General features: G+C 48.9%; 2 protein-coding genes across 2 annotated transcripts; both read right to left on the reverse strand.

Moving 5' to 3' along the window:
- Positions 1-1,042: 1,042 nt before the first annotated feature.
- On the reverse strand, positions 1,043-20,432 carry UNC119 (unc-119 lipid binding chaperone). The gene is made up of 5 exons (XM_066201891.1): positions 20,282-20,432; positions 10,572-10,685; positions 9,574-9,676; positions 8,623-8,795; positions 1,043-7,650 (listed from the first exon to the last, which is right to left on the reverse strand). Exons 1-5 carry the CDS (start codon positions 20,397-20,399, stop codon positions 7,538-7,540), a joined length of 621 nt encoding a protein of 206 aa, XP_066057988.1. The 5' UTR covers positions 20,400-20,432; the 3' UTR covers positions 1,043-7,537.
- A 549-nt stretch (positions 20,433-20,981) lies between these two features.
- Positions 20,982-24,946, reverse strand: PIGS (phosphatidylinositol glycan anchor biosynthesis class S). The gene is made up of 12 exons (XM_066202106.1): positions 24,855-24,946; positions 24,615-24,754; positions 24,430-24,541; positions 23,880-23,969; positions 23,657-23,748; positions 23,331-23,529; positions 22,932-23,074; positions 22,725-22,839; positions 22,417-22,562; positions 22,206-22,306; positions 21,659-21,869; positions 20,982-21,560 (listed from the first exon to the last, which is right to left on the reverse strand). Exons 1-12 carry the CDS (start codon positions 24,895-24,897, stop codon positions 21,285-21,287), a joined length of 1,668 nt encoding a protein of 555 aa, XP_066058203.1. The 5' UTR covers positions 24,898-24,946; the 3' UTR covers positions 20,982-21,284.
- Between the last annotated feature and the right edge of the window lie 276 nt (positions 24,947-25,222).

Here is a 25,222-nt window from a genome sequence, read left to right on the forward strand (position 1 = left end):
TCTAATTTAATCTCAATAGTTATTCCCCTCTTCTAATTTATCCTGTCATTCCACAGGAAAGGAAGAACTGAAGGTGTTTGGAACTCTTCTCTCCTTGTCTGTGTTATCTCTCTTTCATAAAGAAATTTAATTATGTGTTTTCTCTATTGCTGTTTGTAAATTCCCTGTCTGTTTTTATTTCTTGCTACAGATTGCTTTCATATGCAGCTTCATTAACATGGTTTACGCCCTCCTCTAGAATAATTAAATTATTATTAAATAAAACAGGCCTTTGTTATATAAGGTCCCAAGTCAGTTTTCAAAATAATGGCTGGGAATCATCCAACTGCAATTATGCTCTACCTACCTAAATTCTCTTTGTAGTTTTAATTAAAATACATTATCCAGGATGATTTCACCTCCTATTTTAAGTTCTTGTAAAGCATAGGTTAAGGGGGAAAAATCATCTCTGTAAAAGAATTGCTCTATTTAGTGGACTCAAATAGGGAGAATAAATAGTTCTGGGTTATCCTAGCATGCAATGAGAGATTTCAGTAATCTCTAAATGTATCTTTAAAGTAAGATCCATGGTGTTAGAGGGAAAAACTGGGAAATTTGGAGTACTTTATCACTGAGAAGTGTTCTTCCTACAAGTGAAAAACGTTAAGGGAATGCAAGTCAGAGATAGATGAATGCCCTTGAACAATGACAAATAAAATAGAAACATGGGGTGAACACTTAAGATTTGCCACAATAACTCAGCAGCTGAGAAATGCCAAAGGAAATAAGAATCTGAGGAGAAGCAGAGAACATCTCCAGAACGATTAGGCATATTTATTAATAAATGAGGCTGACAAACCAGCTAAAGAGGGGGGAAGCATTGGTAATGCAGTGTATTTTTGGGAGACATTTAACACTGTGGAATTTTCATGGGAATAATTTTTTTCTTTTTTTAATTTAAGGTTCTTTGCAATCTCAGATTTCTAAGTAAATACAGGTAATTAAACCTGTGCACCAAAATCAGAGAGACTTTTTAACCTGCTTTATTAGTTATTAGCACTGATTTTCCTTTTTTTTTTTTTTTTTTAGGTATTCAGTGAATCAGCATCCAGTCCTTGCAAGAACTCCAAGTCACAATCCAAAAGGGAAACCCTTGTATTAATAAATTCCTTACTCAAATTCCAGCACACAACGATGTCCTGCAGGATATTTTGTCAGTGAGGAGTCCCCAGGATATTTTCCAACAAAAACATCCTACTTCTCTTCTCCGGAGAGTTGTTCTCCCCCCAGAGAACCAGAGAGGTATTCCCAGGAATTTCTGAATAAAATATCAAAGCCGTCAAGATGGAATTACTGCAGCAAAACTCACTTCAGCCCCAGCAGCTGGGTGAGTTCTAGTCGATAAGGCGGAGACAGCAATTTTCACATTAATTTCAAAACTTGATTCTCCAAAGTGCAGCCAGAAATCCTTCAGAAGCACAGCCTGATGCATAAGAGTGATCCAGGGAACTCCAAGGTTCTGTTAATGTACTTTGAAATTTATTTTTCATTTTTACAATTTCTCAATCTTTTCGCTTTGTTTTTCAAATTGACTTTTTGAATTTGCAGGTTTTTTAAAGTCGTAACCTGATACACAGTTGTGATCTGTGCAACTCCAAAGTCCCATTAATGTAATTAATATCAATTTATTTTAATCACACCCCAAGATGTTTTCCCAGTCTGAAAGTTAAATCCCACTTGAACACTTTTAATGTGATAGTTTTACCCACAGAACCCAAACCACTGCAGTCTTTCCATCAATCACCAAAAAATGAAGCTGCTCACACACATTTGCACAAAAACTGGAGTTTGAATATTGATGGAAAAGAAAGTTTGAATGTTTTGTTAGAGAAATGCTTAAATAAAATAGACAATCACCCTTGTTTCTAGGATCAATAATTTATTATTTTTTTCTTTTTTTTTTTTTACATTTTGCAATTTGTTACAGGAGAAGAAACACTTGCTAATGGAAGTGACATGTTTTTGAACCATTTTCCAAGGTAATGGAAAAAGATAAGCATACTCCCTAGGATGCACATCAATGACTAAGCTGCCAATATTAAATCAATTGAAGCAAGTGCAGTCCCTATTTAAACCTTGTATAAATTAATTTAAGGACTCTCCTTCTCCTAAAGGAAGACTAAATTGTAGCATCTAATTTTCTTTTTTTTTTTTTTTATCCTGAAGTTTCAATCTTTTCTCTCTCTCTACTTCATCTGCAAAAAGTCAAACAAGCTGAAGCCAAAGTCACAGAATGGATTCCATGCCAAGGTTCCTTCTATTCCTGGTGATTTCCTCAGTTCCCTCCTGTCCCAAAAAGGAAACAAAAGACTCCCAGTTTTCTGAAAACCAGATTCTCTGCATGACAGTGCATTGCATTGCCACAGGACGGGCCACAGTGGATGTTCTCCTAGCAAACAAATCACTACCAAGGTACAAAGAATTAGAAATGAACTCGGTAAAAATGCTCCTAACGTTTTCCCAGTGGTATAGTAACCAGAATCCTACTTTCCTTCCACAAAAAATAGATATATATATATTTTTATAAATACATTTTAATACAGACAATTCTGTTTCTATGCCAAGGAAAAAAAAAAGGTCACATTCAAACAGGTTTTCTGGGTGTATTAAGATACAAGCAGACACCAGAGCAGGCAGGAGCACAGGGGGTTTTGGGGGAGCTGCAGACACACAAACACCATTTTACCCACTGACCAGTGATGGGGAGAACAAGTGAGCTGCAAGTGAGACCTGGAGCACCACAACCCTCAAATAAATCATGAATCCCCGTGTAGATTAAATGATATGAACTCTCAATGGTATTTCACACTAATACTAAAAAGCCTCTATAAATTTAGGCAGTGTTTACGCTGGGGGTAGAGAGAAGAACCACAAGCAGGAGCTCCCAGCTGCCTCAGACACAGGAGAAAATTGAGTCACTCACCAGCTCTTGGGTCCAAATAGCTGAAATTAATTCTTTTTTCTGTCCTTGTCCTCCTTTCCCTCACCTTTCCCCCCCACAAATGCACACAAACCTGCCCAAATTTTGTGCCATACACACAGTTCCAGCTGCTGCCCCGCAGCCCCAAACGACAGCAATGATTTCTATGGTTTTCTTCCTAACCAGATCTAATTAAAACTGAGCTGTTAACCATCTTTTCCAGGTTATGAATAATTAATAGGGCATTTTTATAATACTCCCTAAATATGACAGTTGGGTATTAGCATTTTCTTACCTTAAATAGCCCCAGTCTTTGCATGACTAAGAGTTCCCTTTAATTTTTGTCATGAAGATTGGGGTTTATTTTTTATGGGTCGATATGTAGGATAATCCTCAATATACTTTAACAGTTTTTTCTCAGACTGAAAGGGATTTGGAGGTTGGTAGCCTGCATGTTTCACACACAGCCAGCCACCACTGTGACACCACGCAAGATTTTGGAATAAAACTCAGAGGACAGAGGTGGAAAATAGAGCATCTTACCGACCTGCTTAAAAAAAAACAAGACACAGAGAGATTATGAGCAAGAACTAAACCCCAGCAGACTGTTTTCAACCCTGAAGAGACTTTCTACACTAAAATAAATAAATAAATAAACACTTCTGAGTCAGGAAGGGTGGATCATTCAGTCATTTCAGAAATGTCACCACATAACGGATAATTCACAGCAACAATTTTGGCTTTTGCCACTGAACTGAGAGCAAAGCTTCTAGATTTTCAACCACAGCTAAAAATGTGTTAATTCTAAAAAAGAAATGGTTCTCTCCCTGCCATGGAAGTGTGAGTTAGACCATGCAGCTCACCATAAATGTATTGCTGCTTTTCTTAAAAACCCTGACTACTAAAGGAATCCAAGACTGACAAAGTGAAAAAATATGTCAAATTATAATTTCCCTGAAAGAATGTGTTGAGCAGCAATTTCCCTGTCTCTCAGAAAAATTATGTCACTATTAGCACTCAGAGAGACTTAGTTTCCTTTTCCAAGATTAAGTCACTGTGTAAAGCACACACTTAATCCTGTTTTATGACAGGAAACAGCCGGGCATTATTAGCAGATAGTCTTGGTTAGCTCTTGGATGTTTTCTTTCACTTTCAGAAAGTCAGATCCCAAATTGCCAGGCTGGCTTGTTAAAACAGAGCTGTAGTGCTAATTAAAGTCATGTTTAAAATGAGATCAAGGAAGAAAATACAACAATTCTTTTTTATCCCAGAGCCAATATTTGGTAATTTCGCAATGAACTTCCAAAGTAAACCCAATAATGATGAATGTTAAAATACAAAATAATAGCTAGTCAAGAAGATTAACAAATTCTTCTGTGAACAATGCTGCTAAGACTTCAATCTCAACTGGTTTATAATAAGAATCAGCTGCCAATTTAAGGGAAAAGAATGTGGGTTTCACAATGGGGCAGCAAACTGAGCTCCTTTTCAGAAGGAAGTTGAAATTATTGGGTGCTGCACAAAGTTTGGTCTTTAACACGAAATTCTGAAGGTGGTTTTTAAGCAAAACAAGGAGATAAGTAGCATTAAAACATCAACACTACAGCCAAAGTTTTTGAAGAAACACTTTTTTTAATGCCGTTTATGTGCCTCATATCAACACTACACGTGATGCTGCTGCATGAGCAGGTGGGAAAGGAACAGAACCTCTCTCCTGGACAGGGATTCCCACGTGTTTGTAAAGATTGTGGATGTGGATGACCTTGAGGAAATGCTAACAAAGAGTTCCCAAGTGAAACAGAGAGAGAACAGTGATAACTGCCTCAGTGGGACACAGAAAAAAGCACCTTCACTGCACTTCCCACAGAAAGTTCTGTTGTTTGCCTTGGTTTAGGAATCAGAATTTGTTACTTGTGGCAAACTCTGGGCATTTTTAATAAGAGTAAAATTGTTCCAGCTGAAAAGCTAAAGCTAAAATTGGTTGAAATTGATTTTATTGAAAATGTCCAATCTTTATTTCTGGCTTTAAATATTCTTATTAATATTAAGCAACAAACTCACTCAGTGTACTATCTCCCGTATGATTCATACTAAATTTTCTGTAAGGTTGGAATTATTATATACATAATCTGAATTATAAAAGATTTCAGGAGAGGAGCAGCTGATAATTCATCCTCTTGTGTTTAACCTCAAACCTACCCTAGAAAAATGTCAGAAATTCCATCCGCACTCTGCACTCCTGGGAACACGGTGACTTTCTCTTGGGTCTTTTATAAGGGGCATGTCTACCACTCAAATTTCCCTTGATTAGATGAAATTTTTATGGAATTACTCCTTTTTTTATAAGTCTTGAAAGGAGATAGCATAAAAAAAGAACAGAACATGACTGTTTCAGAGGAAACTCCATCAAATTACCCAAGAGTCCACATCAAGGTACAACTGATCTCATCACAACGTATTAAATATATGACTGGCTATTCTGGGCAAATTCCATTCCTAAAAGACTTTTAAAAATCTTATGCACAGAAGTGACTGTCATGAAAAATAAATGAAAAATAACCCCCCAAAAACCCCTGTACAGGGTGGTAATTATAAACATACACTCTATTTTGTCTTTATATTAACATTTTTTCCTCCTGCAAATTGGAACAATACCCAGAAATACTTAAAACTTGCAAAATGTCATTGGATATATGATTTAACAGCCCTGATTTAAAAAAAAAAAAAGCTGGGGAAGGAATGAAAACACTTTTGAAACTATTTTCATCTTTAGTAATTATCGTGCTATAAAATTATTGGTCAGTAGCTCAAAGTACTGCACAAATAATGAGGAAATCCTTTGCATCTCTCAAACTGATCAGTCAGCTGTAAGCTACTCGTATGATTTAATACACTAGAGACAGAAAATAGTGATAGATACAAGTCTCACTGTGCTAAGAATTACTACAAGCTACTACTTGTGTAAAATCAGTGAACTTGACACATGTTTGTAGCTACCAAGCTTAATAAAAAACTGTGCTGTAACCTAAAATCACTGTGGGTTTTCAAACAAAAAAAACTGCCTCCTCTTTCAGCAGTCAAAAAAGCCAAGCCAAATACAAATGGTGACACATTGAAAAGTGACCACAACCCCAACAAGAGCACAAAAACCTCCCTGTCCTTAGGCTACACTTGGAATTGTTTGTGGTCCTGTCTGACGTAGGCTGCGACTACAGAGATGCTCATCACGACTGGAAATGGTATTTTTATAAAAATTATTACAATTATTACACCTATCCGAGGCTAACGTAGAATGTTCCACTTCAACTCACAGAAATAGACATGGAGACACCAAGTATTTATAGAAATATCTACAGACTGCAACTGTCTTTTATTTTTGTTGGGTTTTTTGTTTTTTTAAGTATCAGTGAACTGACCTTCAGAGTAAGGGTTTCATGACAACAGGTCACCCCACACTAGGTTATTCTTGGTGTTGCTATTTCTTGGGCTAAACTGGTGTTAAACTTCTTTCAGAGTCTGAAGAGAGAATTTTTGCTAATTTTTTTTCCTGTGTGTTAAAGTTGCTGATTATAAGATGTAGTATCACCAGTATTAGTATCTGATGAGAAACATTTTTAACAAAGGGGAAACGCTGTCTTAACCTCCTTTAAATGCAGATACAAGTAGAAAATAGGAAATTCCACCCTCCCCAGCTGTCCTAGACAATTAGAATGTTGCTCTAAGAAGCAGTGCTGAAGTCCTTATCTTGGTATCGAGCAGAAATGGAAGAAAATAGACATGGGAAATGTGTGGCATGAAAAGGCTGACTGTTAAATAAAGCAAGTACCCTTCTGGTTTTCCTGATTATTCTGCAAAAACCCGAAACTAATGGAATGTATTTATGGAGGTTCATAGACCCACAGTGCCATTTTACCTTCATCTGAATTGTAAAAGGAATGTAAATGTAAAAACGCCCAATTAACACAGCTCTGTCACTGAACCTCTGCTCTTCCTTGCAGGTTTTGGTGTTTCCAAGGTTAAACAGAACATGACACAGAAGGATCGAAACTAAAGGATGAAATACTCGTGGAGAGAGCCAATCTGAAGATGAAATCTTGCCTCTGTGAGATGTTTTGCTCGATATTTTCAACAGGCTGGACAAGTTAAATTGGCCTTTGAAGCATTCACAAAGAGAAACAACCACCCAAACCTCTGCCTTTGCATCCATCCACTCCCATGGTTTCTCTGATTACATTCTTTGGGAAAGCAATCCTAAAAGATACTCAAGGGCAAGAACATAAATTCACAGAATAAGGGTGAAACCCCTCGGGTCCCACAAGGCCATTTTCAAAGCAGACACTTAAAAGAACTTAGGGAAGTGGTATCCAAAGATCATTTTAGCTTAAAACCTCTGAAGAACTGGGTCTGCTTCAAAGCTCAAAAGGGATGTCATGAAACTCCTACTGTGGCAAAGAGTCCTTGGTTGGTGGGTCCTTGTCCAGGTGACATTGCAGGCAGCGGAGCTGGAGGTGTTGGGATCCCTGACGACTTCCAGAGGGAAGGGGAGGCCAGTGCAGCTGGGGCTGGTCCAGCCCACGCTCAAGGTCCTCCACTGTATGAATAATCTGCCTTGTTGTGCATCACCAGCTTGTTGTCTACAAAGTAGAAACTGTCCGACTGTGTCTCGTAGGGATGCAGGATCATCTCTCGAACTGTGAGGGGGAAATGGGGAAAAAAAAAAAAAAAAACCACCAGCAAAATTAAGGGTGACGCTCCATGCCAGGCTCAAGCACTGTTCAGCGTCACCCAGAGAGCTGCAAAACCAGGTGAAAAACCAAAACCCAAATGGGAATTGCCCAAACCACTCCTTGTTGGTGTCTTGTGAACAATTCAAGCATCATCATGGAATTTATTTTCATGTTGGAAAAGCCCTCTAAGGCTTTAGAATCCAACCTGAACTCACTAAACTCTTGTGCCACATCCACACTTTCTTTGAACACTTTCAGGGATGAAGAATGCTCATAATCCAAATATATTAAGGTACCATATAAAGGGGACCTCAGAACAAGAACCCATTACATATTGATTTGGGGTTCTTTTTGTTTTGTTTTTAAAAACAGTGATAAACCAGCAAACTCAGAGTAGATTTGTTCTGGCGTGACAGCAGGGCCTCCTTGTATTTTCCATAGATTGTAATATTAGTGCTGACACACACAATTAGGGGCTGTAAAGAGGAAGATCACAGAGATTTAGTGCTTGCGCTATTGTGTCTTGGGAGAGAGGAGAGAAAATAAAAGTTATGTTCATACTAAAACCTCTCAAGCTCACAATATAGCACATCAAACATTAAAACAGATCATAACATTTAAGTTATCCATTTATTGGATGTCTTTTTAATCTTGTTTTTTTTCCTTGTTTTATAACACAATTATCTTTTTTTCTCCCTGATACTGAAGCTTCCCTTTTATGAATTAAAAAAAAAAATTCCAAGCAACTGCCTCGTGTGTGATGAGATACATCCTACTAGAAAACAAAGTCAGTGTTAACACAGATATAAAAGGATGAATTATTCTACCCAACCCACTCTCTAGAGACAGCTCTTAAGAAAGGGCTCCCCCAAACCACCTCAGATGAACATCATGGTGTGACAACCCAGAAATGAAAGTTTATAATTAAGAGCTTACTGAGATCCTCCGAGAGCTGGGGGAATTCATAGATGTGCTCACAAGTATTTTTACTGCTGGGGATGCAGAAGCCAAATTCAAAATCAAAACTTTTCAGCAGCTGGTCACGGAAGTAGTGCCTCTCAATCATACGGAAATTATTAATGGGTTTGTCCCCTACTGTGAATTCCACCCTGAAAAAGAAGGGTAAATTTGATGTGAGCTTTTATGCTTCAGTAAGATCTGTACCATTCCTGAAAGGCAGAAGAGAGCTCTGGGAAAAATAAATAAATAAATAAATAAATAAATAAATAAAGCAACAGCACTAATCATTTAATGAAAGAGGAATTATTGTTTCCTCTTTCACTTAAAGCATTCTACAGGGACACACCACAGCATTAGATAAATGTCTTAAAGTTCATCCAATTTCACCCCTGCCGTGGGCAGGGACACCTTCCACTATCCCAGGTTGCTCCAAGCTTCATCCAACCTGGCCTTGGACACTTCCAGGGATGGAATAGCCACAGATTCTCTGGGCACCCTGTGCCAGGGCCTCACCATCCTCACAGGGAACAATTTCTCCCCAACATCCCCTCTAACCCTGACCTCTGGCATTGGGAAGCCATTCCCTGTGTCCTGTCACTCCATGTCCCTTCCAAGAGTCCCTCTCCAGCTCTCCTGGAGTCCCTTCAGGCTCTGGAAGATGCTCTACAGTCTCCCCAGAGCTTTCACTTCTTTGGAGAGTCTTCCCAATTTATTTTGCCTCTTTTACCTTCAGCGCCAGGCCTACCGCTGACTAAACAGCCTAAAGTGGCAGAGGAGGCCAGACACTTGGAGACCTTCATAACAAATGAAAAAGCCCCCTGTTCAATCAGCTTCCTGGCAGGATGAACATGGAAGAGACGGGCTTTTTTCCCTGAGATTTCAGTTGTTTTCTGTGCCAGGCCGAGGAGCAGAGGGGGAGTTACTCACGTGGCTCCCACTTGCCGCAGTCGGAGAAAGGCCGGGGTGAACTGATAGCGCACGAAGCGGCCGGCGTTGGGGTCCACGTCCTTCCTGTCATTGTGCTCCCGCTCTGCAAAAGCACAAGGACAGCTCTGTCAGACGTGCCTGAGAGCCAGAAACTCAGGGGAAATACTTCTGGGGGTGTTCTTGAGCCACGTAAGCCAGGGAATCACGCTGGCGCTGAGCTCACCCTCGTCCCATCCTGAGGAGTCCACCACTGGTCACTCAGAGATGGAATGTTGCAAGATGGGCTTTGGTTTGAGTGATTTCTTATCTTCTGGATTTCTATTCCTCACCTACTGCTCCTACCTCACATCAGGACTGCAGAGTGACTCTGAACAAGCCATTTCCCCTTAGCATGCTTGGTTTGCTACCTATAAGCTACAGAAAACTTCCTCTCACCTGCAGGGAGGTGGGGAAGGGTTAAAAGTGCTTGGCCAGGAAAAGAACAGTTGCCCTGGGTTTTTATCACCACTGGCAACAGGCAACACTTGAATGCTTACAAGTAACACCTAAAAATTAATTTAAAAAAAAAAAAAGGGCAAATGTTGTTTGTTTAATTTGCCTGTTGGCAGTTTCTCCCTTTTGGAAATACCATTTTCCTGACTCCTCAGTGAGAGATGTTAAACTAACAGCTCAGCTATGTGCAGGGGGCACAAACTGATGAACAGCCAAGAAAAGAGCACCCAGTGATCTCGTCCTCGTCCTCCTCTGCTCCTGTTTACAACATCCATCTGTCCCTTCCCATCACAGATGGCAACAGGAAGAGCGCAGCAGCAGCCAGCTCTGCTCACCCTGCTGGTACAAAGAGACACCTGAGAAACATTCCTGCTGCAAGATGGGGCTCCAGCCCTCCTGCAGTGGAGATATTTTGCTACTCTGGGGAAATGTATGGAGTAAAAGGAGTGGGGAAAGGCAAAAGAAAGCATTTGTTCATGGAAACCTTCTTTTGTGTGTGCACTCACCTGAAGCCGCTGGCTTGGTGATTTCAAACAAGACTGTGCCAGATTCCATGTCCCGGATTTTGAACCTGGTGAAGTCTATCTTGTAAACATTTTCCTCTGGAGTGCACAAATAATCTGCAGGGGGAAGCAAAATTAAATGAAGGCTGCCCTGAAATACCAGGAACTTCTGGCTGTTCTCTGGAGGCCACACACCAGCAGTGAGAAAAGCCCAAATGCATCTCCACTACTGCCTGTTTTAATTCAAAACCGATGTCTCTGAAGACAGTCTCAGGTCTGGAGGCTCACACTGCCCGGCTCAGACAGGACAGGGGAAAGAATTCTCTCCCCCAACACACCAAGGCCATCACCTATTCCCAACCCTGTACCAGCAACTTCTGCATCCATTTCCTCCCAGGCTATTGAGACTAGTCAGCACCTCCATCAAATCCCAGCCTTTCCAGTGTTAAGAGGCTTTGCCTGTTTTAAAAACTGCCCTGTGGCAGAATGTGAGGGCTAAGCAGCTTTGGGAGCCCTAAGCCGACTGCACTTAACTGGAACAGGAGTCTCCTCCCCTGTGCCACCTCCCTGCTCCAGCCCTCTGCAGACAAAGGGTGGCCTCTTCTCTCCACTGATGCTCGCCCCACACCAGGGCTTGTTTTCCACAGCACTGAAAATGATGTTGAAGCCTTTCCCTGTGTTAGGAAAACAGGGAGCAGAGCCCTTCCCTGCTTTGGGTATCTTTGAGAGAAAGTCATGAAATCACAGAATCCTTAAAGTTGGAAAAGCCCTTTAAGATCATCAAGTCCAACTTTTCACCCTGCACTGCTGTGTTCATCACTAAACCATGTCCCAAGTGCCACACCCACAGGCCTTTTCAACACTTCCAGGGCTGAGGATTCCACGACTAAAATCCCCACAGTTTTGGCCTTCAGCCTTGCTGTGCCCTGAGCCAGCTCCTGGCATAGGAATCATCCTCCTCCCAGGGGAAGGAGCACATACAGCACAGATTGAAAGCAGCTCCAAAAACTTGCTCTACCCTGACAAATCTAAAGAAATGCTTTATGTAGACAAGTCAGGTCAGCTTTCAAACAACAGCACATTTGATTGTTGTAGGAGACTGGTTCTGGAGGTTCCAAGGTGAAAATAATACTTTAACATTCTAATTCTTAGCACTTTCTCAGCTACTAGTTCCTGGTGTTAATCTGAGCTAATCACTTATTTCTGTCTGCTTTCCTATTTCTGAAACACCAACAAATCCATTCACCTGAGGTCTAATCACTGACTACATAAAAACAAGTTACAAGTGCTCAGAGCTCAGACCTGCCCATGCCAACCCAACTTCAGCACAGATCTAAGAAATCTAGGGCGACTCTGAGAGACTTCTGAGCTCCTGGGCACCAACACCTGGCACCAGCACTTTCCTAGAAGCCATTTATTCCTTCCAAATCTCTAAAACTTGGAGAACTGTCCAAGTAAACCCAGTACAAGGAACAGAGGTGTTAAATGTTCTCCCTGGACAGTTTTACTGCTCTCCAACAACCCCGTATGGTGAATGCTCAAAGGAATGCCAGAGAATTTGTGGCTGCCCCATCTCTGGAAGTGCTCAAGGCCAGGCTGGATGGGGTTTGGAGCAACCTGGTCTAGTGGGAGGTGTCCCTGCATGGCAGAGGGGATGGAAGTGGATGATTTTTAAGGTCCCTCTTTAGCCAAAACACTCTGAGATTCTACAATTCTATAAATGGGTGTTCAGAGAGAGGACAGTGTTCAAAGCATCCCTGGCATTTGGCAGGGATTTTCCCTTCCCTATCAACACAGCACAAGGAAAAACTGACACCAGCATTCACGCTGTCAGGAAGAACAAGCTAAAAGCTCGACCTTTATACTAGCGCAAGAAAACACAAGCCTGTGTTTGGTCAAATATCCCCAGAACTGCACAAAAATCTTCTTTTGTGTCTTTAACAGTAGCCAAGAAGACAAGACATGAATTTAAACCCAGCCCTTGCCTTAGGCCCTGATGTTTAGCATTCCTCAGGGAGGTGTCCGGCAATTACACCAGTGATTTTAGGCTCTGACACATCAGCCACCCCAATTCCTAACCTGTCCCACAACTTCCCAGCTCCGAGCACCAGCACGGAAAACAAACTGATGGAAGCAGGCACAGCTTCCCAGAGCCCAGCTTCCCCTTCCTAAGCCCGTGGCCACTGCCTGTTCCCTGGGAAGGCTGTTGGGAACAGGCAGCAGTTGCCCGGGAGCCCAGGACACCTTCCCTGGAGCACGCTGGCAAATCTAAAGCCGCGTTTGTCTGCAAGTTAATTATTAAGTGTTTCTACTCCTGCAGAATTCCTGCCCATCCAGCACCATGGCAACAGCTTTATCCCCCTCCTTGGCAGCAGCGTTGCTGCAGTAACAGTGTCCATGACTCATCTGGAGCAGAGGAGAGCCAAGCAGAGCCTCCAAAGAGGAGTAAACCCCGGGTAGAATCCCCACCAGGGTCCTGCTCATTGATGTCTGCACCCCAACACTGTTATTTTCCAACTCTTTTTGCCCTGATAACATTTTAAACCCTCTCTTCTTTTTTTGGTGGGTTTTTTTTGGTTTTTTTGTTGGTTTTTTTTTTTTAAATCAGCATGCCAATATACAACTGGATGCCATCCGGGAAGATCAGTTGCCAGAATACTGCAACCAAGTAGGTTTTCTTTCCTCTTCTGGCAGTGCCCAGTCTCCTAGAAAGGAAAACAAAAAAAACAAAAACCCAGAGGAATATATATTCCTCTCAGTCTGTATTACATTTGTTTCTGCTATTCCTGCTCAAAAATCAATCAAAGTAGCCACGTGCTGGTTTTTTTCCCCCCACACGTAACCGGAGCCTGAGGCTGCACTGGACGGTCTTATTGGGAATGGGCTGCTTGCAATTGGCAGATCCTTCTGCTTAGCTGAGCACTGTCAGATTTGCTAATCTCATCACATACACACTTATTTTTAAATTACTGTAGGGCCCAGTTGCCCACACTTCCGTGACTCACTTAAATGTATCATCTGCTTCCCTTATCCCAATTCACCGTCGCCACGATTCGGGGAAGGGAGGCAGCAGCCGTGGTTATTTTAGCTGGGAACGAGGCAGATCAAACCTCCACAGAGGGGATTCTTGCAGAGAATGGTGGGTTGGTCTCTCAGGACAGAATATTTTCTTGTTTCTTCCACTTCCCCCGAAGCAGGCTGTGCTGTTTTCCCTGTTAATAACTGAACCATCATGGTGTGTCCCTGAGCCTTCAGTACTCACCTGATTTAGGGATGAAGGCCTGGACACAACAGCACTGCCATGGAAAACTCATCAGATTAGTTCTGATCCCAAAATACCCACATTTAGTAGTGAAAAAAAAAAAAAAAAGGAGTACTTCCTACCCTTTCCTAAAGCCCAGGGAATTGCCATGTCCCAGACCTTTATCCCCAAACCCTTCCTGAAAACAATTCCCCTGGTATTAGCAGTCACTTGTCCCTCACACATCACCATTCCTGATGGTGCCTCTCAAGCTTCTTTCCCATAACCTCTGTTTCATGCCCAAAGATCTGCAACTCCCCACTTTTAGAGACAATTTCTACCTTAAGACCTATCACAGTTGTGAAGAGTTTGGATCACAGCCAACACCACTGTGGTGGTCTGAGGAAGCAGCAGAGGTGACTGGCTTCTTGAATCTGGCTCATTGAATTCCTTCACAAATTCTCCAAATCTCTTTGTAGGAAAAAGTGATTCTAAAGTGACCCCAAACAGTTCAGTGGTCTCTAGGTTTGCCCTCAGAATCAGCAGGTGCTCCTTCCCCTGCTACTGTTCTGAGATGATACTTCTATTGCCTAATCCAGGGAAGAGAGAGTTTTGATCCAGGAAACCTTCCTGCACTCCCGAACCCAACCAAGATTACAAACTAAACCAGCAGAGCAGCCTGGACAACGCCAGCAGGCACTGCCTGTGAACACCGGCACGTCCTGAACCCTGGGGCATAATTCCAGGTGTGTATTTCAGCATCTGGTGCTACAGAGGAGCACAAAAGGTGAGGGATAATACAGTGCTAAACAACACGGGAAAGCAAACAAAGGCACTTTCTCCTCCGGACCTCTCCCTGTCATTTAAATGCATGAGATCAGGTTTGATCCTCATCACAGACAGCTAAAATTCGATCCACCATTTCCAAATTCCCTTTGCAACCACCCCACCAGGCACATTTTATCACAAGCTCACGGGCAATAGGATTCACTCTCTTTGTTGTTCTCCTTTCAAGATGCCTTCTCCATCTCTGCAATCAGGAGGAAGCACGTGTCCCCTCTCACAGACACCAGGGATATTTCTGTGCTCATCAGAGTCTAATCTCAGATGGGGCAGCTCCTATTTTAAGGCCTCAAGAGCCCACTAAGGAAAGCAGAGTGCACCCAGGGTAAGAAAGAACTGAAAATCTGGTCCTAGAAATGGGTGTACATCAGGAGGATGCTGCACAAGAGACGGAGGCAACAGCAGTGACTTGTAACAGGAATTTCTCTCCCTGACACAGACAACAGTAATTTAGGGAATGGATGAGAAGGCTCCTGTAGTTATACAGGCCTATTTCCTAACCTGCATTAACCAACAAGGTCAGGAGCTATTTTGAAGCCAACTCCCAGGACATAAGCCAGGTATAAAGCCAAGACAACTGCAGGGGGAATTGCCAGGAACTGGAGATTAGGAGATTATCAGATTGAAGAGTCTCAGGAGGAAACAAAAATAGCCCAGACCCCGCGAAGAGGCCGAGCAGTGACGCAGGACACAGAGCAGGACCTGAGGGGAAGGCAGGGCAGGTTTCAGGTGCTATTGATACACCTGCCCAGACAACCTGGGTTCAGTTAAAGAAAACAATAAACCATTTCCCTGCCCTCTGCCTCAGCAGTTCAAGCCCTGTGAAGCCAAGCCAGCCAGGAAACAGGATTTACTCCTGTAAAACAGATTCCCTCCAACCCAAACCATGGGGCTTGGAGAACCAAAGACAGGGGAGGGAAGCACCTGCCCTCTGACCTAGCTCTGGAATTAGGCTGCTGCAGTGTCCCAGGGGGAAAATCCTGCACCAGAAGGATCCCACAGGGGTTTTTCCACAGCAGCACATTAACTGTCAAGGAAGCAAAGGGATTTAGGCCAGGAGGCTCCAGGCTGAGGCACTTCCCAAGGTCCCCAGAGCCCCTCAGTTGCTAAGTCCTACTGCACAGCTCACCAGGCTCTGATTTTTGTGGCAGCCTGCTCATCTCTTTTTTTTTTTTTCAGTTTTAGCTAGAGCTTTCCAGACTTCGCCCTCTCACAATTAATTCGATCACAGCCCTGCAGCCTGTGGATGGAGCTGCTCTTCCCCCATTTCCAAGGCACCCAAACACTTTCTCCTGCCCCCTTTTCACGCTGATTGCATTCAAAGTCTGAAACCACGTGCACAACATCAACTAAATCAGCTATTTTTGGGCTGAGCCAAAGCCAAGCTCTACCCAGGCCCTCAGGCTGACTCCCTCAGCTTTCCTCTTACCTTTGCCATTTCCACCAGGGATGGCCCAAACCCACAACCCTGGGAGAAGGAGGAATCCCACACCACACACACCCCACACGTGCTGCCCCTGGGAATCCTAACAGCCCATATTGCACTGTGAGACTCTGGGAAACACGGAGCCCTGGAAAAGCTCACAGCCTGTGTGGGATGCTGAGGGAAGGGTCGTGGGGACAGCAGCTTGGGACAGCTCTGGGATACGGCTCTGCAACAAGAAATCAGCACAGCAAAACACAGCCACACATCACAGCCCTGGACACGACAGAAGTGGGATTTATTAACCTCACAGACACCCACAGCTCCTCAGAGCTCCCAGTAAAACACATTCTCCCCATTAACTGGGGAGGGAAGTCATGGTCCAGGAGAGACTCAGAAGATGGATTCATGCACATCTGCCTCACATTCCTATTAGTGCCTTCTTCTCTCCTTGCCTATCCAAACCCCACAGGTTTAGAAAGGGATTTGAACATGGATCCTAGATGGTTCAGCCTTACAGGACTTGATCTGCTGAGGCAGAGGGCAGGGGAATAGTTTATTTGGGTTTTTTTCTTTAATCAACTGCAGGAAACTGGTATGAAAGTCCCCCAAGAAGGGTCTGGCCTGCCTAACTCACTGAGGCAGCCCTGTGCCAAGCTAGCCTTTAGCTAAAGCTGCCTAGAGAAGTCTCAGAGAAATCCCAAGTGACAGCTCGAGGAAGAGATTACTTTCAGAAATGATTACATGTGTGTTCCTTATTTTTAGGGTTTGTTTTGAAACTGTTTCCAAGCATGCAAACGATGATTTAACCCCTTGGTTCGCTAAAATAAAATCAGCATTAGAATAAAACTTCAAATGTAAGATTTGATCTGGTATTACAAAGTGCACAGGTGATAAGCAGGGCAGCCTCAGAGGCTGGAGCTCGTCTTTTGTTACACATCTGACTCCTCTGATCCTCTGGCTGCCTCAGTAATTAATTGCAATTTGAACTGAGCTCTGCCCCACTCCTTTGCTAATCTTAAATTAATCACGTCATGAGCTTTTTCCGCTTTTCCCAACCACAGTTGTGCGAGCGAGTGACAAATCTCGCTAATTGCAAAGGAAATGGTTCTCTCGCCTTTACACCTGATCCAGCTGGAGCAGAGCCAGAGCCAGCCCGGCCAAAAGGCCTAGATATCCCAGGGCTGAATCCCAAATCCATCAGGCTGGACCCCAGCGTGCCCGGAAACGTTGTGGGACCGGAGCAGCCAGGGAATTTCACATTGGAAGGACGCAGAATGTGCAGGGCAGTTCACACAACTCCCCAGTTAAGCTTATTAGAAGCACATTAGGAGCAGAGCCCAGCTGGCTCCTGTGGCTGCCCACAGAGCCACATCCTGCCTCACCACCCTCCCAGCCCAGTCACCTCACATTCGGTCAGCTGCACCTACTGGGAGAGCAAAGTCCAGCTGTGCTGCCTGATGGAAAGGTGATCAGGGAGGAATTCTTCCCTGCCAGGCTGCCGAGGCACTGGCATGGGTTGGGCAGAAGAGCTGTGGCTGCCCCATACCCCTGGAAATGTTCGAGGAAAGGTTGGATGAGGCTTGGAGCGACCTCATCTAGTGGAAGGTGTTCCTGTTTTTGCTGAGGCAGTTGGAACAAGGTGGTTTTTAAGGTTCCCTCCAACCCAAACCATTCTGTGCTACAGCCAGAATTCCACCTCTCCCTGCACAACCTGGAAGGCTGCTCCTGGTGTGAGCATTCCCAAAACACACCTTCCTGTGGTACCAAGCCCTGCTGGGCTTTGGCTGATGAAGCAGCCCTAAAACACAGCCAGCCCTCCCCAGGTCCCAGGCAGGACACAGTTTAATGCAGTCCCTCGACAGTGTGAGCTGCCGTGCTACTGGCCCATGAGTTTGGATAAAGATGGATTATCCTCTCTCTGGAACAACAAAGGGCATCCAGGGCACCAGGACATTTCTGCTGCAGCCCCACCACCAACTCCTCCTTCAACTTCAAACTGTGAAAGGCAGAATTGCTGCAACAGGGTGTGGTGTCTGCCCTGACACTCAACACGTCCAAAATGTTGGGGCAGCTGTGAACTTTTCTCTCATGGCCTGGTCCTTCCTCCTCCCCTACCTGAAGCAGAAGAGTGGAACAGTTTCACATTGCTATTTTTGGCCACCTGTTTTTAAGAGTGTAGAAATGAGTAAAGGCCATAGAATGCCCCAAATAGTCATTGGATATGATTATTAAAGATTAAAGATATGAAAAATATTTTTTTGCTTCCTGTTAAATCCACCAGGACGAAAACTGAGTTTGAGAAGGGAAGCTGCAAAGTGATCCTGGGTGATAAGAAACAATCTGCTCAACATGGATGTACTGTTTACCTGTATCACCAAACTTGCTGAGGGTTTCAGGTGCGGAGAGCATTTCCTGGCTCCCACACATCCAACAGGACAGGAAACACTTCCCATGATAATCCTGGGACATCATCACAGTGCTTGGCTCTGTTTACCATGACCCATCTGCACCCCTGGTACCAGCAAGTCTCATGGCAGGAGGGGAACACAACATTTTCATGCATTTCACATCTTCCCTGTGCTCCAGAGCACTCTGACCCGGGGTTGGAAGAGGCAGACAACAACCAGCTCTGCTCCAAGCCTGGCTCACCAGCTTAGGCTCCCCTGCTGCCTGGGAAGGCAGGAGCTCACCAAGAGCATGGACCATCCATCCCCACTGATGCCACACAAGGTGACAGCAAGGGTGTGGGGTGGTCCTGACCCCTCCAGACAGCCCTGGCCAGGCAGGGACAGAGAGGCTGCCATGAAGTGAGCACGCAGTGCTTCACACAGCCATTGCTTGGATTCACCATCCAGCTGAGGATGCTGGCAGGATGCTTCAGTGCCTGCTGCGTGGCTCTCCCTGCCACAGGCAGGGGATTTCTGGGCACTGAATCACGCAGCTGCACCAGCAGAGCAGCTCAGCTCGCAGAAGGGGACCCAAGGGTCCCCAGCAACAGCAGCCCCTCTCAGAGGAGCCTCTGTAAGCCCTTCCTGAGGGCTGACACGAGCCCCTGCCGGGCTGTCCTCCTCCCATCCTGCTCACACAGCCGCCCCACAGGGCTGCCTGCACGCACCAGCACCCACAGCCGCATCCTTCCTCTCCAGGGCTGTGTCACAGCCCCAGCCTGTGACACGGAGCTGGCTTTGAGGCCACACCACGAAGCACTGCGAGACACAGGGAGCACGGCTGGACCCCAGGCCAGCCCAGAGAGACAACCCAAAGGTCCTAGGACATGGAAAAAGGACTTTTTGGGGCACCAGGGCAGATTGTCCCTGGGCATCGCTGAGGTCAGGCTGGCTTAAGGCGCACATATTCCCATGGAACACTTTGGGTTGGAAGGGACCTTAAAAACCATCTGGTTCCAACGCCCTGCCAGGGACAGGGACACCTTCCACCAGCCCAGGTTGCTCCAAGCCCTGTCCAACCTCATCTTGAACACTTCCAGGGATAGAGCAGCCACAGCTTCTCTGTCCCAGGGCCCCATCACTCTCCCAGGGAGCAATTTCTCCCTAATATCTAATCTAAACCTGCTCTCTATCAGTGTGAAGCCATTCCCCCCTGTCCTGGCCTTTCCCCAGCCCCGTGTGCTGCTGTCCCGAGCTCTTCTGCCAAGCATAACAGCCCCTCCAGCCACACACTCCCACCCACCACCTCCAAGATGCCCTCAAGACCACGGGTGCTATACTGGAGAGGGGGAAACTGGGATGAGGGGCTGCTGTGAAGTCCCCCCACGCTGTGGCCAGGGATCCAGCCCATGCCATGGCCGTGGGCACAGGATGGGAGGCTGCGCCCAGGGAACGGGTGATGGGGAGAGCCAGGAGCATCCCGACACCGACCTTCGACCAGAGCTGGGGGGCTGCATCCCCAGCTCCGGGCAGTCCCTTGTCCTTTCGATGGTAGCCAGCCCCCCGGGGTGCCACACGCCGGTGCGGACTCTGTCCCCTGCGGTGCTGCATCCCCACTTCTTGTCCCCCGGGAAGAGAGGGGACCGGTTCCCCTTTTCCCTCTGGGTTAGCCCCCTTAAAAGGGGGAACGGCTCCTCTTTCCCCCTCCCCGGTTTAGACCCCTCACAGAGGAGGATCGGCTGCCCTTTTTCCTTCGGAAAAAGCCCCACGGGGACACGATCCCCATCCTCCCCACGCCGCCCTCCCCGGTACGCACCGCTGGTGACCCGCTGCAGCCCCAACACGTCGTCGGGCCCGATGAGCGCCTTTCGGCCCAGCTCCTCCTCGGTCCTGGCCGCCGCCGCCCCGGCCCCGCCGCTCTTCTTCACCTTCATGGCCCCGCCGCCGCCGCCGCCGCCGCCGGTGTGAGCGGCCCCGGCCCCGCTGCGCGCCGCCGCACCGGGAGGGGCATCGCCATCACCGCCCCCGGCCCGCCCCCGCCCGCGCAGCACCGCCCGGCTCCGCGGGGAGGGGGAGGAACGAGGGCAAGGAAAGGAAAAGCGGCTCCCCCCACGCTGCTCCCAGGGGCTCAGGGCAAACCCTTTTTCTTGGAGGAGACTGGGGTCTCCCCCCTCCTGCGAACCCCCGCCATGGGGTCCAGCCCCCCAGGAGCGCAGGTGAGGTGGGGACAGACCCCACACCTGGCCCAGAGCACAGGGACACCCGCCCCAAGCGCCCGCAGACCGACACACAATGGAGAAGCGCTAAGGTGGGCTGTCCCCGGGGGCTCTGCAACCACGGACGGGATGGACTCCAGGAGCTGCCCCCCAGGAACTGTCCCCCCCTCCCCAACTATCTTTGGCTAAATACCCATCAGACAGGAGCCAGACCCCATAAGGCAATGGAGTGGGGGCAGGAAAGCTGGGCAGGGCAATAGGTACCCCCCAGATGGCTAAAGGAGGTTCACACAGCCCCACATCAGGCCCCCACAGAACAGGGGGTTCTTTATTTACACAGCAGCTTCTTCTGAATACAGCACCAGGCTGAGGGCGCACAAAGGCAGCACCCACGCTCCCCTCTCTGCCTCTGTGGGTGCAGGAGGGCCCAGCACCCAAATTGAGACCCCCTTCCCACCTCCCAAAGCAGCCTCTCTTCCCACTCCTGCATCCTGGCCCCGGCACACCCAAGCCAAGCAGGCAGGTCTGGCCCTGGGGTGCCTTTCTGGGCCATGAGTCTGTGACAACACCACCCCACGACGTGGGGACAGCCTTAAGCCTCGCTCAGTCCATCTTGGTGGGCTCCTTCTTCCGCAGCCTGGTCTCCCGGACAATCTTGGCCAGGGACAGGAGAATTGGGACAGCCATGGGCAGGAAGAGAGGGATGTAGATGGCAAATTTCTGGTCATCAGGGAAGTAGAGGAGGTGGAGGAGAGATGGGTCAAAGAAAGCCCTCTCTGAGGAGGTGACAGCCTCCTTGCTGGCCTGGAAAGCTGCGTGCAGGTGGCCCAGGGACAGCTTGGTCACAGCGCTCTGGACTGAGGCCACTGCCCGGTACACCTGCGTGGGAACAACACCAAGGGTCAGTCCCTGGCCGCAGAGGGCAACAGGGACACTCAGCCCCCTCTGCTCCCCACCTCAGGGTGCCCCAACCCTACCTCAGAGGCAACATCATCCTTGATGACGATGTTCCCAATCTTGTCCAGGAGCTGGGCCAGCGAGGTCAGGGTGGTGGACACGGTGGCAATGTTCTCCACAGTGTGGGCCCACAGCAGGTGGTCCAGCTCCCAGTCAGCCAGCCCCTCGTTTCCTGGGCCTTCCAGCAGGAACTCGGGGGGCACCTCTTCCCGAGACAGCCCAAAGAGTAACCTGGGAGTAGAAGGGATGGTCCCAGCTCAACATCACAAGCCTGCGTTCCCAAGAGCTCCCTGCTCTTCTTCCCTGTTGTGTTTAGTCCCAGTCCTGCCTAATTGCCTCCTGGATGTGTGGCATGACAAGCCAAGCCTCCTACCTGAGGAGATGGGACATGTGCCAGCATCCCGGGCCACAGGGCAGTGATGGCCAGTAGCCAGCACCTCGAAGGCCACAAAGAGCCACCCTCAGCCTCCCAGAGGCCACGGAGGGAGGAGTGAACAAACTGGGTACGGCCTGTTCTGACCCCACTGATTCCCACAGAGGCCTGGGGAGGGAAGAGCAGATCCTCACCGCAGCTGGGCCAGGAAAACCTCCATCACTCGTGCCATGTCCACATCCACATGCAGAGGGAGGGAGGCTTGGGGGGAAGCAGGGGCTTCAACGTTGTAAACCTGCAGGAGAACGTGTCAGCAAGGCATGGCCAGGGCCTCAGGGCCACCAGCTGGGAACGGGGAGCCACCAGCTTGTCCCAGCACTGCCAGCACCCCTGTGGTTCCCATACCATGATGCCACCCCAGCGAGGGCTGTGGAAGGCATTGGTGCTCACTGGGGCTCCATCCTTGTCCTGGATGTACAGAGGGGAGTGGGAGCGCTCTGGCACATACAGCAGGAAGTTCAGCACGGGGTAGAGTGAGGCAGCACTGGAGCCTGCAGCAGGACAGAGTCACAGAGCTCTTGTGGCTAGCAGGGACAGCAAGAGCAGCCCACAGCCCAGCTCCTCCTTCACAGCCACCCCAGCAGCTCTCACATGGGCTGAGGGGAAGGGGAGCCACAGTGCCATGAGACAGATCCCACGAGCAGGGTGCTCACCCAGCCGGGCCTCCACAGGGTTGATGACGTGTGGGAGGCTGTGAGCACTCAGGAGGAAGCTGGAGGACTCCTTGTCATAGCGTGGTGTCACTCCTAGGACGGCGTAGTACAGGATCTGCAGGCACACAAGGGACACGTTGCTGGCAGAGAAGCGCATCCCAGCGAGGTCAGGGCTGGGCTTTCCCCACCATCTCTCCCAGCCCTCACCTGTGAGTCCACAGAAAAGTTGGCCACCAAGCTCAGTTTGTCCAGGACGGGCTTCACATAGCGGTTCACAGCCCCCTCAATGTCCCAGTCCACCGTGTGGGACTTGGGGTCAGGGTTCAGCAGGCTGAAGGTGATCTCATACCCTGCAAGGACCCACCGAGGCCGTGACAGAGCTCCCAAGAGCAGCAGGGCCTGTCCCCTCCTCCCTGGCCCACCCCAACGTGGGGTGACACCAACAGAGCAACCACAGCCCTAGGCCAGAACAGCAGCTACAGGCAAAGGGCTCTGTCAGCCCAGGGGACACCCAGGGGTGCTACAAGCAGAGCAGGAATGGGATGTTGCCCAGGAGCAGGCAGCTTTCCCGAGGCCAGGGAACAGGGCTGGAGGGCAGGTCCATACCCAGGCTGGATTTGAGGTCCCGCCGTGCGTCGGGGCTGAGGCGGCCGTCGGGCACACGGTCCGAGAGGGCGGCGGCCATGGCGCTGGCCGTGAAGGACATCAGCTGTGTCACCTCCCGCAGCCGGGCCTGCAGGGCAGCCAGGCTCCCCACGGCCCTCACCAGGGCGCTGCGGTGCTTCCCCACGTAGACGTTGATGCCCTGGGGGCGGCACAAGGTGAGGGCGGGGAGCAGCACACAGTGCCACCTGTGACAGCCACATGGGACACGTGCCACCTCCCAGGGGTGAGGGACGCAGAGGGTGGCACCACAGGGTGCTGCTCCCTACCTGAGGCAGGAGAGAGGAGGTTTCAGGGACCACATACATGGTCAGAGAGCCCAAGGTGGTGTCCTGCAGCAGGTGCAGAGCAGCATCAGCCTCTGGGGAAGATGGAGGCACTGGCAGAGTTGGGAATGTCACTCCAATCCCTGTCTCAGTCTGAGACAAAGTGTGTTCTCTGCTCAGCCAGCCTCAGGAAAAGGAGCTCCCCAGCAATTCCCTGCTCCAATACCTCGTGCAGTCGCCGCAGCCAGTGCTGCCTCCTCCTGACCCGTGGAGCTGCGATAGCGCATCTCGTAGCGGGACGTGACACTGGTTCTCACTGCAGGGGCAGAACACCTGAGTGCATCTGCTGATCCCAGGCCCCTCACAGGAGCCTGGGGCACACAGGGACAAGGGACAACCCCAGGGGGACACACGACACGAGGTCCTTTGGGTGCCAGTGGCGTGAACTACTATGGGATGTAGCATCACTGCTCCACACTGGTAGTGAGACAGCCCCACATCAGCCAGACACATCCCACCCTCCGAGGGCTCCATCGTCCCCATCCCCAGGATATGGAGCTGGTCCCTTCCCTACACCACCCTGGGACCTCGTTGACCCACCCCCTGCTCCCTGCACTGCCAGCCCAGGGCAGGATGATGCTGGTGAATGGGGCCTGGGGTTCCGAGAGCTCCGGGCTGCCGGGGAGTGAAGCCACGGGCAGGTTGGGACCCCCAGGAAAGGACGAGGCCATCCATGAGGAGCGGACAGGGCAGGGACAGACAAGGGGGTCTCTCACAGTTCACGGAGATCTCCATCTCCTGCACGTCCCTGAAGGGCAGCGGCCTCGGCAGGTCCCCGGGCACCGACCCTGGGCCGAAGACCACGGCCACGGGCACCACCAGCTGAACCTGCGCGGGGGCAGCGTCAGCGCGGGCTCCCGAGCCCGCAGACCCGCCGCCCCCGGGCCCGCCCGGCGCTCACCGGCTGCTGGGCGAGCCCATCGATGTCCGCGTAGGGCAGCGCAGCGCGGTACGTCTCGGTCGTTTTCCACCACAGCGGCAGCCCCAGCACCACGGCGATGGTCGCGAAGGACAGGGCGGCGCGCCGGCCCCGCGCCCGCTCTGCGGGGACAGCGCTCAGCACCGGCTCGGTTCCCCGGGGACAGGGGTCGGAGAGCCGGGAGACAGCAAACAAACACCGAGCATCCGAGCCCGCCAGTACCTGCCTCATCCGCCGCTATCGCCGCCGCCGCCGCCGCCACCATCTTCACTTCCTGGCCCGGCCGGTGAGGCCGCGCCCTGCGCCAGCCCAGCCAATCAGGGCTCACAATACATAAGGCAGCCAATGGGCGCGGCGTGCACCGCCCGGTGGCACAGAGGGGCGGACAGCGGAACCAATCAGAGAGCGTACCGCCAGCGAGGAGGCGGGTTTTGACCCCTACGAGTGCCGCCGAGGGACACGTGGCGGCGCCGCGGCTGGCACCGGGGCAGCACCCGAGTACCGGGACCGGCACATGGAGAGCGGGGACAGGAGCCTCACCCGCCTCATCGCCCTTCGGGGGATCCCACCCACCCCTGGCAAGCTCACAG

Source organism: Chamaea fasciata, unplaced genomic scaffold (assembly GCF_029207755.1).
Source record: "Chamaea fasciata isolate MVZ Bird 193981 ecotype frontalis unplaced genomic scaffold, bChaFas1.0.hap1 SCAF_21, whole genome shotgun sequence".
In the NCBI taxonomy this organism is placed as follows: Eukaryota; Metazoa; Chordata; class Aves; order Passeriformes; family Sylviidae; genus Chamaea; species Chamaea fasciata.

What these genes read in the sequence shown, in the direction of transcription:
- UNC119 (XM_066201891.1), bottom strand. Translation starts at nt 20,399, where the DNA reads ATGAAGGTGAAGAAGAGCGGCGGGGCCGGGGCGGCGGCGGCCAGGACC. An exon ending in GCTGCAGCGGGTCACCAGCG is followed by an intron (nt 10,686 to 20,281) that starts GTGCGTACCGGG and finishes TTCCCCCTGCAG; the next exon opens with ATTATTTGTGCACTCCAGAG. An exon ending in CTGCGGCAAGTGGGAGCCAC is followed by an intron (nt 8,796 to 9,573) that starts GTGAGTAACTCC and finishes CTTCTTTTTCAG; the next exon opens with GGTGGAATTCACAGTAGGGG.
- PIGS (XM_066202106.1), bottom strand. Translation starts at nt 24,897, where the DNA reads ATGGTGGCGGCGGCGGCGGCGGCGATAGCGGCGGATGAGGCAG. An exon ending in ATGGGCTCGCCCAGCAGCCG is followed by an intron (nt 24,542 to 24,614) that starts GTGAGCGCCGGG and finishes GCCCCCGCGCAG; the next exon opens with GTTCAGCTGGTGGTGCCCGT. An exon ending in ACTTTTCTGTGGACTCACAG is followed by an intron (nt 22,840 to 22,931) that starts GTGAGGGCTGGG and finishes GTGTGCCTGCAG; the next exon opens with ATCCTGTACTACGCCGTCCT.